The sequence below is a fragment of the Lactuca saligna genome, chromosome 5 (genome assembly GCF_052625555.1).
Source record: "Lactuca saligna cultivar CGN05327 chromosome 5, ASM5262555v1, whole genome shotgun sequence".
Taxonomy (NCBI): domain Eukaryota; kingdom Viridiplantae; phylum Streptophyta; class Magnoliopsida; order Asterales; family Asteraceae; genus Lactuca; species Lactuca saligna.
The window spans coordinates 43,412,149-43,426,018 of NC_136421.1; the positions used below are offsets into that span (position 1 = coordinate 43,412,149).

The 13,870-nt window shown below is 39.1% G+C and overlaps 1 protein-coding gene and 1 non-coding gene across 2 annotated transcripts; one reads left to right on the forward strand and one right to left on the reverse strand.

Moving 5' to 3' along the window:
* Nucleotides 1-4,891: 4,891 nt before the first annotated feature.
* On the reverse strand, nucleotides 4,892-5,377 carry LOC145045240 (uncharacterized). The gene has a single exon (XM_078993582.1). It carries the CDS (start codon nucleotides 5,375-5,377, stop codon nucleotides 4,892-4,894), a length of 486 nt encoding a protein of 161 aa, XP_078849708.1.
* A 1,067-nt stretch (nucleotides 5,378-6,444) lies between these two features.
* Nucleotides 6,445-6,551, forward strand: LOC144999060 (small nucleolar RNA R71). Its single transcript, XR_013660586.1, has one exon. It is a non-coding gene; the product is annotated as a small nucleolar RNA R71 (small nucleolar RNA).
* Nucleotides 6,552-13,870: the final 7,319 nt, after the last annotated feature.

Here is a 13,870-nt window from a genome sequence, read left to right on the forward strand (position 1 = left end):
TGATCTCGCGAGCCTCGTGATGAACATTCCTCCATTGATTTTGGAGGTCACCTTTTCTTTGACAGCCCCGTCTGCGAGATATTTGGCTAAGCAGTAGGGAAGCTTGCAAAAGACATCGGGAGTAATGATGCTCCAAAGGTAGAAGATATCAAGGGTCGGGACCTTTCCATCGTCCTTCCTCATATTGATTGTACTAGCAATGAGGCGGTATATAAGACGATGAATTGGTGAGCGGATGTGTCCTTCCTGTGCGGAAGATGGAATGTATACCCGGTTGGCAATGGTGTTCCACCAGGTGGAAGCAACAACTTATTTAGGGAGGTCTTTATGGAACTGCTCCAAGAAGGATTCAAAATCTTCATTTAACATAGCACTTTGATCGTAAATGTCAATCCTCCATGCAAGCTCCGCCATGCTGCATTGTCGCAGCTCCCCACCAAGTGAAAAGGAAATAGCATTGGAACTATAATATTCACTACCACCCCGGAATGAGATCGTAGCGAAGAATTCCCAACATAACTCCGTGAATACCGGCTCTTGGATCTTGAAAAATTGTAACATCCGTCACAAATAATGGTAGAATCCCCCATATCGCAAGCTTTTACCAAATATGGCGTAAATTCTTCCTCCAACCCAATCTTTCCCAACCAATCCCAATTTATTGCATTGGGGAGGTGGATCTCCTTTTGCTTTAGAGCTTCCAATCTGTTTTTAGCACCGGCCTGTGAGGATTTAGAAGTTATTTAGCGAAAAGAAAGCCATGGAATGTCTCATTGGCTTCCCCCTCGTGAAGTTTGGCCTCTTCTAGACATGGTTCCTGCAAAATATCATTAAGAAAGCACAAAAAAACAACACCTAACAATTAAAATTAAACAAAATAGATCTATAAAGGCTCCTACTCGCCGAGTTCATGAACTACTCGGCGAGTAGGAAGAACATCGGGACTAGATTCCAATCGGACCATATTAGGTCACTTGAAACATCTAATTTTGTAGAGGGGTTTGTTGTACTAAGTCCATTAAACACTAATCCATAAGAAATTTTGACTAATGCCTCTTAATACATAGTAAAATCAAAACCCTAGAATTGGAGAAAACCCCCAAATCTGAGTTTTGGGAAAAATAAGGACTAAGAATCGATAAAGCTTCAATCTTTAACAAGTATTGGGAGTAAAAATCATACCTTTATGCTTGAAAGATGGAGATTCAACAAAAATTGGAGAAATGGCTTGAGAGGAGAAAGTGTTCGGCGAGTATGAAGGTTATGGTGAAAATCAGTAAAAGAACCCTTATTTACAGATTGTAAACAACCCGTGTAAAACTTCTACTCGCCGAGTAGATCTATGTTTTTGCGATTATTAAGGATTTTAAAGAGGTACTCGCCGAGTATGCGTATAAACTTGGCGAGTAAGGCTTGCAGTTTGAAAAAAACTTAATTTTTTTGATTTTTAAAACCACCACCCCACACTCTGAGCATTGCTTGCCCTCAAGCAATCATTTTAAACATATTTTCAGAAGAATAATGAAAATAAAACAAAACCTAAGAAATTAAAAAGAAAAGAAAGGGGAAAGAAATGCGAACTCTAAATGCGGGTTGCCTCCAGGAAGCACTTCTTTTTAAGGAGTCATTAGCTGGACTCCTTCCATGCTACGTTTCTGCCATTCCCTCCAGCAGCAGCCCTTCTTCTATGTCTTCATTTCTTGGGACTCCTTCGTATCGTTTCACTCTATGTCCATTAACCTTGAAAGGGATACCATCTTTTGACAGTAACTCTATAACACCATGTGGAAATACCTTCTTCACTAGAAAAGGACCATCCCATCTTGACTTGAGTTTGCCCAGGAAAAGTTTTAGTCTTGAATTAAAAAGCAACACCTTTTGCCCTTCATGAAACTCTTTATTACCCTTGATCCTCTTGTCATGCCAACTCTTAGTTTTCTCTTTATAAATTAAAGAGCTAGTATAAGCCTCATTTCTAAGTTCCTCAATAGCATTCATTTGCATCAACCGGTTGTTCTTAAGCTCCGCTATGTTGAAGTTGCACATTTTTAAAGCCCAAAAAGCTTTATGCTCGATTTCCACCGGTAAATGACATTGCTTTCCATAGACTAGCCTATATGGTGTAATACCAATAGGTGTTTTGAAAGCTGTTCGGAAGGCCCAAAGTGCATCATCTAGCTTGTCCGACCACTCTTTCCGATTGCTCCCCACCGATCTCTCCAAGATTCTTTTCAAGGCTCTATTGGTTACTTATGTTTGCCCACTAGTTTGTGGATGGTAAGATGTAGAGAATTTATGAGTTACCCCATATTTCATTAACACCTTTTCTAGTTGATTATTGGCAAAATGAGTGTCTCTATCACTTATAAGAGCTTTAGGAACTCCAAATCTTGAAAATAGCTTCTTCAAAAATCGCACCACCACCCGAGCATCGTTAGTTGGTAAAGCTTGTGCCTCCGCCCACTTTGATACATAATCCACTGCCACCAATATATATTTGTTGCCTTTTGACATGGGAAATGGTCCCATGAAATCGATCCCCCATACATAAAATACTTCACACACTTGAATGCTTTGTTGTGGCATTTCATTTTGGGATGAAATATTTCCCGCTCTTTGGCATGCATCACATTCTTTGATATATTGGGCTACATCTTTAAAAATTGTGGGCCAATAAAACCCAATGTCAAAGATCTTCTTAGCAGTGCAGTATGCTCCATGATGTCCACCGGTGGGTCCGCTATGAAAAGGCTCCTAGATTTGTCGGCTTTCATTCCCGAACACACATCTTCGTATGATTTCATCCACGCAACTTCGTAAAACGTAAGGCTCATCCCAAAAGTAGTATTTTTATTTCTAAAAAGAATTTCTTCTTTAGTTCGCGGGTAAGATCTTTTGGGATGTACTTGCTAGCTAAGTAATTAGCTATGTCTGCAAACCATGGCTCTTCTCCCGTGGTCACCATAATGTACTCGTCCGGGAAGTCATCTCCAACTTTATCTTCTTGCAATTGCGGGTTTGCTAGCATTGATAAGTGGTCGGCTGCTACATTCTCCGTTCCTTTCTTATCGCGTATCTTGATGTCAAACTTTTGAAGAAGTAGAACCCAAAGTATCAATCTTGGCTTGGCATCCTGCTTGGCAAACAAATACTTGATAGTAGAGTGGTCAGTAAAAACAATTGTTTTAGATAAAACTAAATAAGGGTTTTATCATAAGCATACACCACAACTAGTAATTCTTTCAGTGGTGGTGTAATTCTCTTGGGCCGGATTTAAAGTTTTACTTGCATAGTAAATGGGTCGAAAGTGCTTATCAACCCTTTGACCAAGGACAGCTCCTAATGCAAAGTCACTAGCATCACACATTATCTCAAATGGTAAATCCCAATTCGGGGCAATAATGATCAGGGCATTAGTTAATTTTTCTTTCAAGAATTCAAATGCCTCTAAACACTCTTTAGTAAAATTAAATGGTGCATCTTTTTAAAGCAATTGTGTTAGAGGTCTAGCTATTTTAGAAAAATCTTTTATAAAACGCCGGTAAAAACCCGCGTGTCCTAGAAAACTTCTAATGCCCTTCACATTAGTTGGTGGGGGTAATTTGGCAATTGTGTCAATCTTTGCCCGATCCACTTCAATTCCCGATTTGGAAACCTTGTGGCCTAAAACTATACCCTCCTTGACCATAAAGTGACATTTCTCCCAATTAAGGACTAAGTCGTTTTTTTCACACCTAGCAAGCATCAAATTAAGGTTAGTGAGACAATCATGGAAGAAAGATCCAAAAACATAAAAATCATCCATAAAGACTTCCATGAATCTTTCCACCATGTCGTGGAATATGGTTGTCATGCACCTTTGAAATGTCGTGGGTGCATTGCATAACCTAAAGGGCATGCAACGATAAGCAAAAGTCCCACTTGGGCAAGTGAAAGTGGTATTTTCTTGGTCCATTGGGTCTATGGGTATTTGGAAATAACCCGAAAAGCCATCTAAGAAACAGTAATAACTATGGCACGATAATCTTTCTAGCATTTGATCAATAAAAGGTAAGGGAAAATGGTCTTTACGAGTGGTATCGTTTAGCTTTCAGTAATCGATGCACACTCTCCAACCGGTTATCGTTCGTGTCGGAATAAGCTCGTTCTTCTCATTGGTTATGATTGTCATTCCTCCTTTCTTGGGGACCACTTGGACCGGACTCACCTACGGACTGTCGGAAATAGAATAAATGATCCTCGCATCTAAGAGCTTGACTACTTCCTTCTTGACCACTTCTTGCATGTTTGGGTTTAGTCTTCTTTGGTGCTGCACAACCGGCTTTGCTCCTTCCTCCAGGTTAATCTTGTGAGAACAATAAGAGGGACTTATTCCTTTGATGTCGGTAATGCTCCATGCTATGGCCTGCTTTCTCTTCTTCAAGACTTGAACTAGTTCTTCTTTTTCAAATTCAGAGAGTTCATAGGCTATTATAATTGGATTTTGATGACCATCTTCAAGGAAAGCATACTCCAATGTTTTGAGCTCTATTTTTACGTTCTGCATGTTGTACTCGCCGAGTACAGGTGAGAGACTCGGCGAGTCTACTGCAGAATTTACGAATTCAATTGTTTTTTCACATGGACTTGGCGAGTAGATCGTCCCTACTAGGCGAGTAGCTTTATCAGATTTCTTCACTAATTATTCATACCCAGCTTCTTCCAGTAGCCTCTCGATTTCCAGTAAGTCATTTTCAGCATCAAATTCATCATCAAAGATGGTGGACTTGTTGGGATCTTCATTATCGCATTCCTCCATCAATTCATCAAACATGTCAATCAAGAACGCCATATCATCACTATTCCTTGCATGCTTCATAGCTTGATCAACCCCGAAAGTGACTGAATCATCTCATACCCGTAAGGTAAGCTTCGAGTCTCTCATGTCCACTATAGCACTTGTCGTGTTGAGGAAAGGTCTTCCAAGGATGATCGGGACTTGAGGATCCGCTTCCATGTCTAGAATTATAAAATCTGCAGGAAACACAAACTTGTCCACCTTGACCAATAAGTATTTACATATTCCTCTTGGAAATGTGACTATCTTGTTTTCTAAGTGAATTGCCATACAAATTGGCCTTGGTTCCGGGAGATCCAATTTCTTGAAAAATGAATAAGGCATGAGGTTCACACTTGCTCCCGAATCAGCCAAAGCATGAAAGGTAGCCAAGTTTCCAAATTGGCAAGGCAAAGTCAAACTTCCCGAGTCACCCTTCTTATTTGGTAATTTGTTTAACATGGCAGCTAAGGAATTTTCGTTAAGAACTACTTCTTTCACCTCCTCCATCTTCCTTCTATTAGTTAGAAGCTCCTTAAGGAATTTTGCATATTTTGGCATTTGCGCGACTGCTTCGATGAAGGGTATGTTGATTTGAAGAGCTTTAATATGGTCAAGAAACTTCTGGTACTCCTCTTTCTGCTTTTCTTTCTTAGCTCAGGCTGGATATGGCATTGGAGGCTGAAAGGGCTTTTCAGGAATTTGATTTTTGGAGTTTAGCAGTGGACTCGTCGAGTCCATAGTCTGGACTCGGCGAGTAAGGTCTGTTCCATGCAAATTTTTTATTTTGATCTTCTTTTTTTGCATCCTCCTTTTTCAATTCTTTGGGTGCTTCACTCTGAATGGGGGCCAGAGGAGTAATTATCTTCCCACTTCTTGTTGTGACTATGTTTATGTGAGTGCCTCGTGGGTTGTTTCCAGTTTTACTAGGAAGTTCTCCTGGTGATCATTGATTGATTTGTTGAGCAAGTTGCCCAAGCTGCGTTTCAATGTTGTGGATAGATGCTTATTGGTTTCTAAGCATGGTTCTTGTTTCTTGGATTGCATCATCATGATCATTATGTCTCTTTTCTAAAGCAACTACACATTTGGTAAGCATCTCTTCCAAACTTGGTTTTCCTTCTTGTGTCGGCTCCTCCTTTTGGTAAAAACCTCTTCCTTTTTGCTTGTACTTCTTCTCCTTATCCTTCTTTTACTCTTCATAAGGGAGCCACTCCTTCTTTGGTTTACGCCAATCTTCATCATATCATTCCCCACTTGAGTAACATACTTGCACCTTCTTATTGCCATTTTCATCCAAGTTGCAGTCTCTAGTAAGATGAGGCCCATTGCAGTTCTCACAACCCACCTGAATAACATGTATCGTTTGATCCATTTTGTCCATCCTTCTATCCATGGTTTTTAGCATAGCCATAACTGCTGACAAGTCTTCAGAAGCTGCAAAGGCGGCCCCCCTTGTCACATCATTTCTTGGATTATGGTATTCTCTAGAATACTTAGAGAATTCTTCAATTAGTTGCTTAATTACCGGAGGTGCCTTCTTTGTGAGTGGACCTTGCGAGTCAAGTAATTGCCTTTTTGTAACATTTACTCCATCATAGAAGATGGAGACTTCTTGTTAACTATTGAGGTCATGATGTGGGCAATTCCTTAGCAAGCTCTTGTACCTCTCCCAAGCTTCATATAGCGACTCCCCAACTTGTTGTTCAAAGTTAGATATGGCTTTCTTTAGCTTGGATATCTTGGATGGTGGGAAGAATTGATCATTGAACTCTTCTTTCATTTGGACCCATGTAGTGATAGATCCGGGAGCAATGACTTGAGCCAATCCTTTGCAGCACCCTTCGAAGTAACTGGAAGCATGCAAAGTAGCTGAGTTTCCCAAGGCACATCTGGAACATTGAAGTAATCAGCCACATCATTAACTTCATCTAAGTGTTTGTAAGCATCTTCATGGTCTTTGCCGGTGAAGGGGATCTCCTTAAGTTGAGCAATGATGTGACCCTTAAGCTCAAAAGTAGCAGTTGCGGGAATTGCAGGTTGCACAAGTCCCGGGCCAGTGTCATCGCGTATCCTCTTCTTCCATTCCCCCATGGGGATTTCATCGATGTTAGCCATGGTAAGAGCTAAGTTGTCTCCGGAATCGGAGCCGTGCCTGTATGTAGGTTCTTCTTCCTCCTCGATTTCGTACTCGGTGTCTTCTTTGATCGGGTCTTCTCTTGCTAAAGATGTGCTAGATGCTCCTGATTTGCGACTCTTCTTCTTCCCAAAAACAATCTTCAAGTTAGATAAAGGCGACTTCTTAGGTGTATTCGAGCTTTCCATGTCTTTGCCTTTGTTCTTTCTCAACGTGGATTCCAGATCTTCAAGCGGGGGTACCAGCGGAGTGTTGGATCCTCTGGTCATGAAAATCCTGCAATAAAACAAGAAAAACACATAAAAAGAACAAAAAAATGCAACTGAACTAAATGAATAATAAATACCAAATAGCAGGGTACTCGCCGAGTAGGTGCGAGTGCACTCGGCGAGTAGCTTGTTCTAACAAAAAAAAAGCTAAAGGAAAAATTCCTAAAAAATACTAATAAATTCTAAATCCTAACCTACTTACTGAATTACTAAAAAAAGTAACTTTGTGCAAGAAAACTCACACAAAGGATCGATAAAATTAGGAATTAGATTTAATTTTTTGAACCGTTCCCCGGCAACGACGCCAAAGACTTGATGTGGGTAAAATACACTGGTTTTAATCCTACTTTTAAATTATAAATTTAGCACACAAAGGCAGTGAACCTGTCTTTTAGTGGTATAGTTGGATAAGTAGAGTGTCTAACTCAGGGAACGGAAATTCAACTAATAACTAATTTTAACTAATCAAGTAATAAAAGTAAAGGTTTTTCTCTAGTTTTACATGAAAATAAACTTAAACACACCACCTAGCAAGTGATTAACTAAAAACTAAAACAAGTAAAAATTCACCAAATTTGATAAAGAGTTTCTATTTAGGTCCAACCAATTCACTCCTATGGTTATTTGTATAATAGTATGATAAATTAATTGTTATTGGTTACCGACTATAGTGGATAGATTCATGTTCACTAATACTAACCCTTAGACAATTAATCAATTCAAGCAGTGGTCAATTGTTTAAATTAATTAATTCCCTAGTTCAATTATTTGGATTAAATAATATTTGTAATTGGTTAATTAAGTGGTTGTTTCAATTAACCTCTTGTTTGTTGGTTTCTCAAACAAGCTCACACATTAATTTACTCATTCTCTAATTAATTCTAGTTTCATGTTCATTATTCCTAGACATATGACAAAGTGTTCACATAAACATATGAGATTAACAACTAAGAGATGTTCATGCAACTTAATTGTTTTCCAATTAACAGAAAAATAGTTGTGGTTAATGCATAAGGTTCTTTAACAAACTTAATTTAATAAAATCACCAATAAACAATCAGTAAAAGTAAATATTAAACCATAGGAGTAATTTGGTTATTCCTACACAGAAACAATATGAATTTAGCTCATGATTACAGTGGAAACAAGCTCAAACACGAATTTGACTAAGCTAAACATGATTCAATCCTAAGATTAAGTGGAAAATATAACCTAATTCACCTTGAGTCTTCAAAAGATCAAAGGTTAGGGTTCTTTAGGTCTCCAAAGGGTTCTTCAATCGTAGGTGTAACTCCAAGAAGCCAGAAAAAGTTTTCAATTCAGATTAAGATCCACTATTTATAGTTATCACAAAACAGGGGCAACTCGGCGAGTAGGTCCCCCAATTGGCCGAGTAGGCGTGTAAAATCCGTGTACGACAAGGATTCTTCACTTTTCTTTGGGAACATTCTCATGAACTCGCCGAGTTGGTGTGTGGACTCGCCGAGTAGGTGTGGGTTTTCCTTTTTCTTCATTCTTTGGTCTCTAATTGTTTCTCCTTATTCCTTTTTACCTCCAAGCATGTCTTTTGGATTGAAAACACAATTTAAGCATATTAAGTACCTTTTGTCCACATTATGCACATAATTAGCTAAAAATGAATAAAAATATATGTTAAACATATGGCTAATTATGAAAATATCAACAACTCAGCGAGTCGAGTCACCTGGAAGTTGACTATAACCGTTGACTTTGACCTTGAGAAGGACCTTGACTAGAGTTGACTTAGTTGGATTCTTTAGGACAGTTAGGCTAAGTGTTGTTATTGGTGTTGGTAGCTCGGGGAATTGGAGGAGCAGCAGTTCGGGGAGTTGTCAGATAGCAGTCAGAGGGTTATCAGTAGAGTTCAGCAGTGCATGTGAGTTTCCCTTTGTGTGGATGGGTCTACGGCCACAATGCCGGCCCATGTAGTTATGAGTAGGAATTCCCAGGGGTTAGCGCTAGGCACTGTTTGCTAGTATGATATTCAAGACCAAGGTCCAACGTCGGGCGGGTGCCCAAGGAATGGTTTGCATGATAGAATATGCTTGTTGTCTGTATGATACTTGTATGTGCCTGGTAGGGGGTGAGTGTGGGCGAGGTCTTGTATCTCACCATTTGCAGAGTATGGATGCGGTTCCATATCTCATCAATAGTTGAGCAGGGGCGAGGCCCACGTCAAGAAAGGAGTGAGTGTGGGTTGGGCTTGTATCTCACTATCAGCAGGAGTGTGGATGGGGTTCCATGACTCATCAGTAGCAGGAAAAGGGCGGGGCCCAAGACAGTCGAGGCCTTAGTACAGGAATGCAGTAGAGTAGTTATGGTTTATGCATTATGTGATATGTTATACGTTTTTATATGTTTAGCGGGCAGGGCCCAGAGATAGGCGGGGCCTAAGAGAAACATATTTGTGCACCGAGCGGGGCTCAAAGCCAGGCAGGGCCTGGAGCAGTCGGGGTCTGTTGTAGCGGGAGAGGCCTGAGGTAGTGGGAGAGGCTCAATGTTTGCAGTGTGCAGTTATGTGTATGGTATGTGGTTGGTTTGGGATCTCACTAAGCTCTGTGCTTACCATTTTTAGTTTTGGTTTCAGGCACTTCGGTAGCGGAGGGAAGAGCTCGGGATGATCGCATCGCACACACCATAGTTAGCCAACTTGGGATGTTTTACACTGATAATGAGAACATGTTTTGAGTTGATACTCCGAATTTATGATATAACTTATGTTATGGTTTTATAAATATGGTTTTAGTAATGTTTTAAACAAAATTTTTAGTCGTGATTTTTGGGTCGTTACTACCCATATATGTTATCTGTTATGAATTGATTTATGAATCTGTGAATTTCATGCTAGTTATGACTAAGGATATGCTCAATTCTTACATGATAGAATGGTAGAAGATATGCCTTTGTATGTATATTGTATGAGCTGGTAGGCTTGCATGCGAGTGTTGATTAGTTGGTGGTAGCTTGATTTGGTAAGTGATACTTTGTTGCATTGGGGATATATATTGAATTAAGAAATTGCTAAGTGTATGCTTTAAAAATTGTATACGGTTAGAATCTTATAGCCCTAGAATAATTGATTTGGCCTTATTTCTTGTTCCTTGTATGGTTTTGGTTCTAAGGTGGAGTCTGTTATCTGGCAGTTTATTTGATCATGTTTTGTGTATGATTTGCATGTATAAGGCAACCGACATTAAGGGTGGAATTTCTAGCATAAGTGGTGGTGAATGGGTTGAACTTTATATGATAGATCTATGGTTTGGAGCGTGATTATTAGAATGTTGCTTGCTTTGTGCTTTGTGGAACTCTTAGATGATGGGAGTCAACTACTAAGTGAATATGATGGTATTTTTGAGGTGGATGATTGGCATTATGGGTAGTTCCTCAGCAACTGATGACAGAATGAGGTCAGGAACCTAGGAGAGCCTAGGGATTTCTTAAGTAGGTATTCTTGTGTTGTTTAGTGAGCCTTGGTGCATCAGTGGAGTAGGTGACTTAGAGGATTTAGGATGATCCCTGCGGAAAGTATGGATAGGAGTGGCATGTATTATTGGGCTTGTACTACTGAAAGCACGGGATCCATACTCGAATTAGGGAGAGTTTTAGAGAATCTAAGAAACTTGGGGAAGAGAATTATTAACTATGTTTTGATCTTCTACATGGTTGTATTTCAGTTTGGTGATGAGTTTCCAGGAAAGAGGTTTAGGTTCTGGTTCCGGCTCAGGTAAGGGTACTGGGCCGATTAGCGAGTAGATATGGGAATTCATCTCATCGGTATCTACCCGTGGTGTTTTGGAGAAGACTCCTGTGATATTTAGTTCGGTCAATGAGGGGTTTTTGAGGTCTTGGATGAACGTTTTGGAGTGCTCCCTGTTGAGGTTATGGTTATCATTGGAGCTCGCACTCTTTCTTTCCATGAATTTCGTGCTTGTGGAGCTCATGTATTCTATGGGGAGAGGGACCCCGTTGTCATTAGGAGGTGATTAGAGGTTATGGATAACACGTTAAGGATAAGTGTCTTCTTGATGAGGCGAAGGTCAGATATGCTTCCTACCTATTGAATGACAAGGTGCGAGATTGGTGGAGAGAGATTGGTCGTGAAGTGGGTGATGATGTTGTTGATGATATATCAAGGGATGATTTATAGGTAAGGTTTGGTGCATATAGTGGAGGGTCTCATGAAGAAACTAAATACTTCTAATTTTTGAGGTTTGAAAGGCCAGTAGGGTCGGGGTTAGTGCAGCACGTGATGGGTTTTGGTCATAAGACATCCTATGTGCTCATACAAACCCTAATGCTTGGATCTAGGTTTCTCTATTGTACATGCAAGTTATCCAAGACTATAAACCCTAATTCTAGTATTCAACTGATCATATTAACATAAGAATAGGTTTATAATGTTACCTTGATTGTTATGTAGCAATAACAATCCCAAATCTCCTTGTATTGACTTTGGAAGGCTTAGAGTCACAATTGTCACTCCTCTAATGGCTTACAAACACCAAGAGCAAATGGAGAAGATATGAGGAGAGAGTGGAGGTATTGAATTCGTCCCTAAGAAGCCTTGGGAAGGTCTTACACGAATTCATGAGCCAAGGGGGGTTTATATAGGTGTACAGATAGGGTTTCAGTCATTATCCTTATCTAGTTGCTTGCTTACCAAGCAACCCATAAGATAATCCTTGAATCCTTATCATAGTCGAATTCTAAGGCATTATCACCTTAAATTCGTCCATCCTATATTTAGGATAATCCTTACCTTATTTTGTAACTATCACATAATTACAATTCAGCCCCTCTAGTTTAATTAATTACACTTGATCACAAAATTAATTCCTAATTAATTATTGACCAATATTAATTAAACAAATATGATTTCTCCTTTAATATATTATTCTTATAACATATTAATAAATCATAATAACCTCTCTCACCATTTATTTCTCCAATCAAGTTGCTTTGGTGAAGGCAACCCAAAAGGACCATGCACCATCGGGTCAAGTACATACCAAAATAGTTATGGACTTAGACACTAATCCAACAGTCTCCCACTTGGATAAGTCTAATAACTATTCTGCGTATGACTTCAGATCCTGATCTGCAATCGTAGCTTTCCAAAGCCGCTGTCAACTCTGATCCTATCAGATACGCGTGTCCTTTAGATAAGGGATCATATATTCCTCCATTCTAGATATCGTATGAGACATGATTTCAAATCATTCTCTTTGTACTATTTCTCGATTCCCGATTTATGACGACTGACTAATTGAACAAATCAAATTAGCCCTAGCCCGGCCGAGCATTTACGTTTGTCATCACTAAACCATCGAGGGGCCCAAAGATATCGCTTTTGTCCTACTTTGGATAAAAGGAACGGATAAACTTTGATACAATGCTTGCTTGCACTCACTCACCGAATCACACACAACAATATGTTTTATAACACCAAGTTACTAGTGTGTTTTCATATTATCAATGTGCAACCGATTAGCAAGATACAACTCACACATCTCGGTTTCACGAATATAAGATGTTATCGTCTCACCAATCACTCGTGATACAATTCATGGAGTGATCCAAATGAGTGTGGGTTCAATCCAATGCTCAAATTCATATTCATAAGCACTCATGAACGTTGCAGCAAACATTTGCTTATGTCAAATACACTTTTAGACAATCCACACACCAATTCACGACAGTCTTCATTCATACCTACTTCCAACATATGAACGACTGTGGCATGTTCGAATAATTTGACTGTTCTTAACCAATTAAATTATTCAGGAAGTTAAAACATGCAAAGTGAAACACAAGAATAATATTAATCCCATATGGCCTCAAACCTTTGAGTATAAATAAAACTCCTTTTATTTATCACCATATTGATTACTCATTGTTTGTCATTTTTGATAATCAACTTCTTACTTGAATTTCTACACTTATCCCATGCTCATAGCATGCACACAATGTTTACCTATGGTTCTTACTTTGTGAAATAGATCAAATTGAACACATTTCCAATCATTCTCATTTCACAACTCCAAATCCTTTTCATAAGTGAAAGAATATCAAATTCTTGCTACTTATAGAATATGCTAGATTCTAACATTCTATGCAATGATTCTTTCGTAATGTCACTACACCAAAATCACAAAGACTATTGCCAATGATATTACAAAATCTTCTATTCGGAGATTGTTACAAGACAATTCCTTAGATAAGATGTCTCTCACTCAAAGTACATTCCTTTGAACATCCTTTTGCATAAAAGTTTCTAATCTAGACATAGATTTTCAATATTCAATTCCTAATATGGACACGCTTCCATATTTTCCATATGACAACTCATTCTTAATAGAATCTTATCTATTCATAATAATGTCAATATGGTTCATCCAATACCATGCTTCCAACTACTCACAAGCAACCAATCCTCGTCGAACTTTGGATTGTCCTTTGATAGTTGTTTAATTATTTTAGTCAAAACCGATCCTAGTCCCTTTTCCCTCTAAATGCGCTGGACATTTGGAAAATTTTAGAATGGTCAAACATTAAATCATTTGCAATCGATCCTATACCCGAAGCGTATGGGACACGACGCATAATGTTTTATTCGCTATGTTCTCA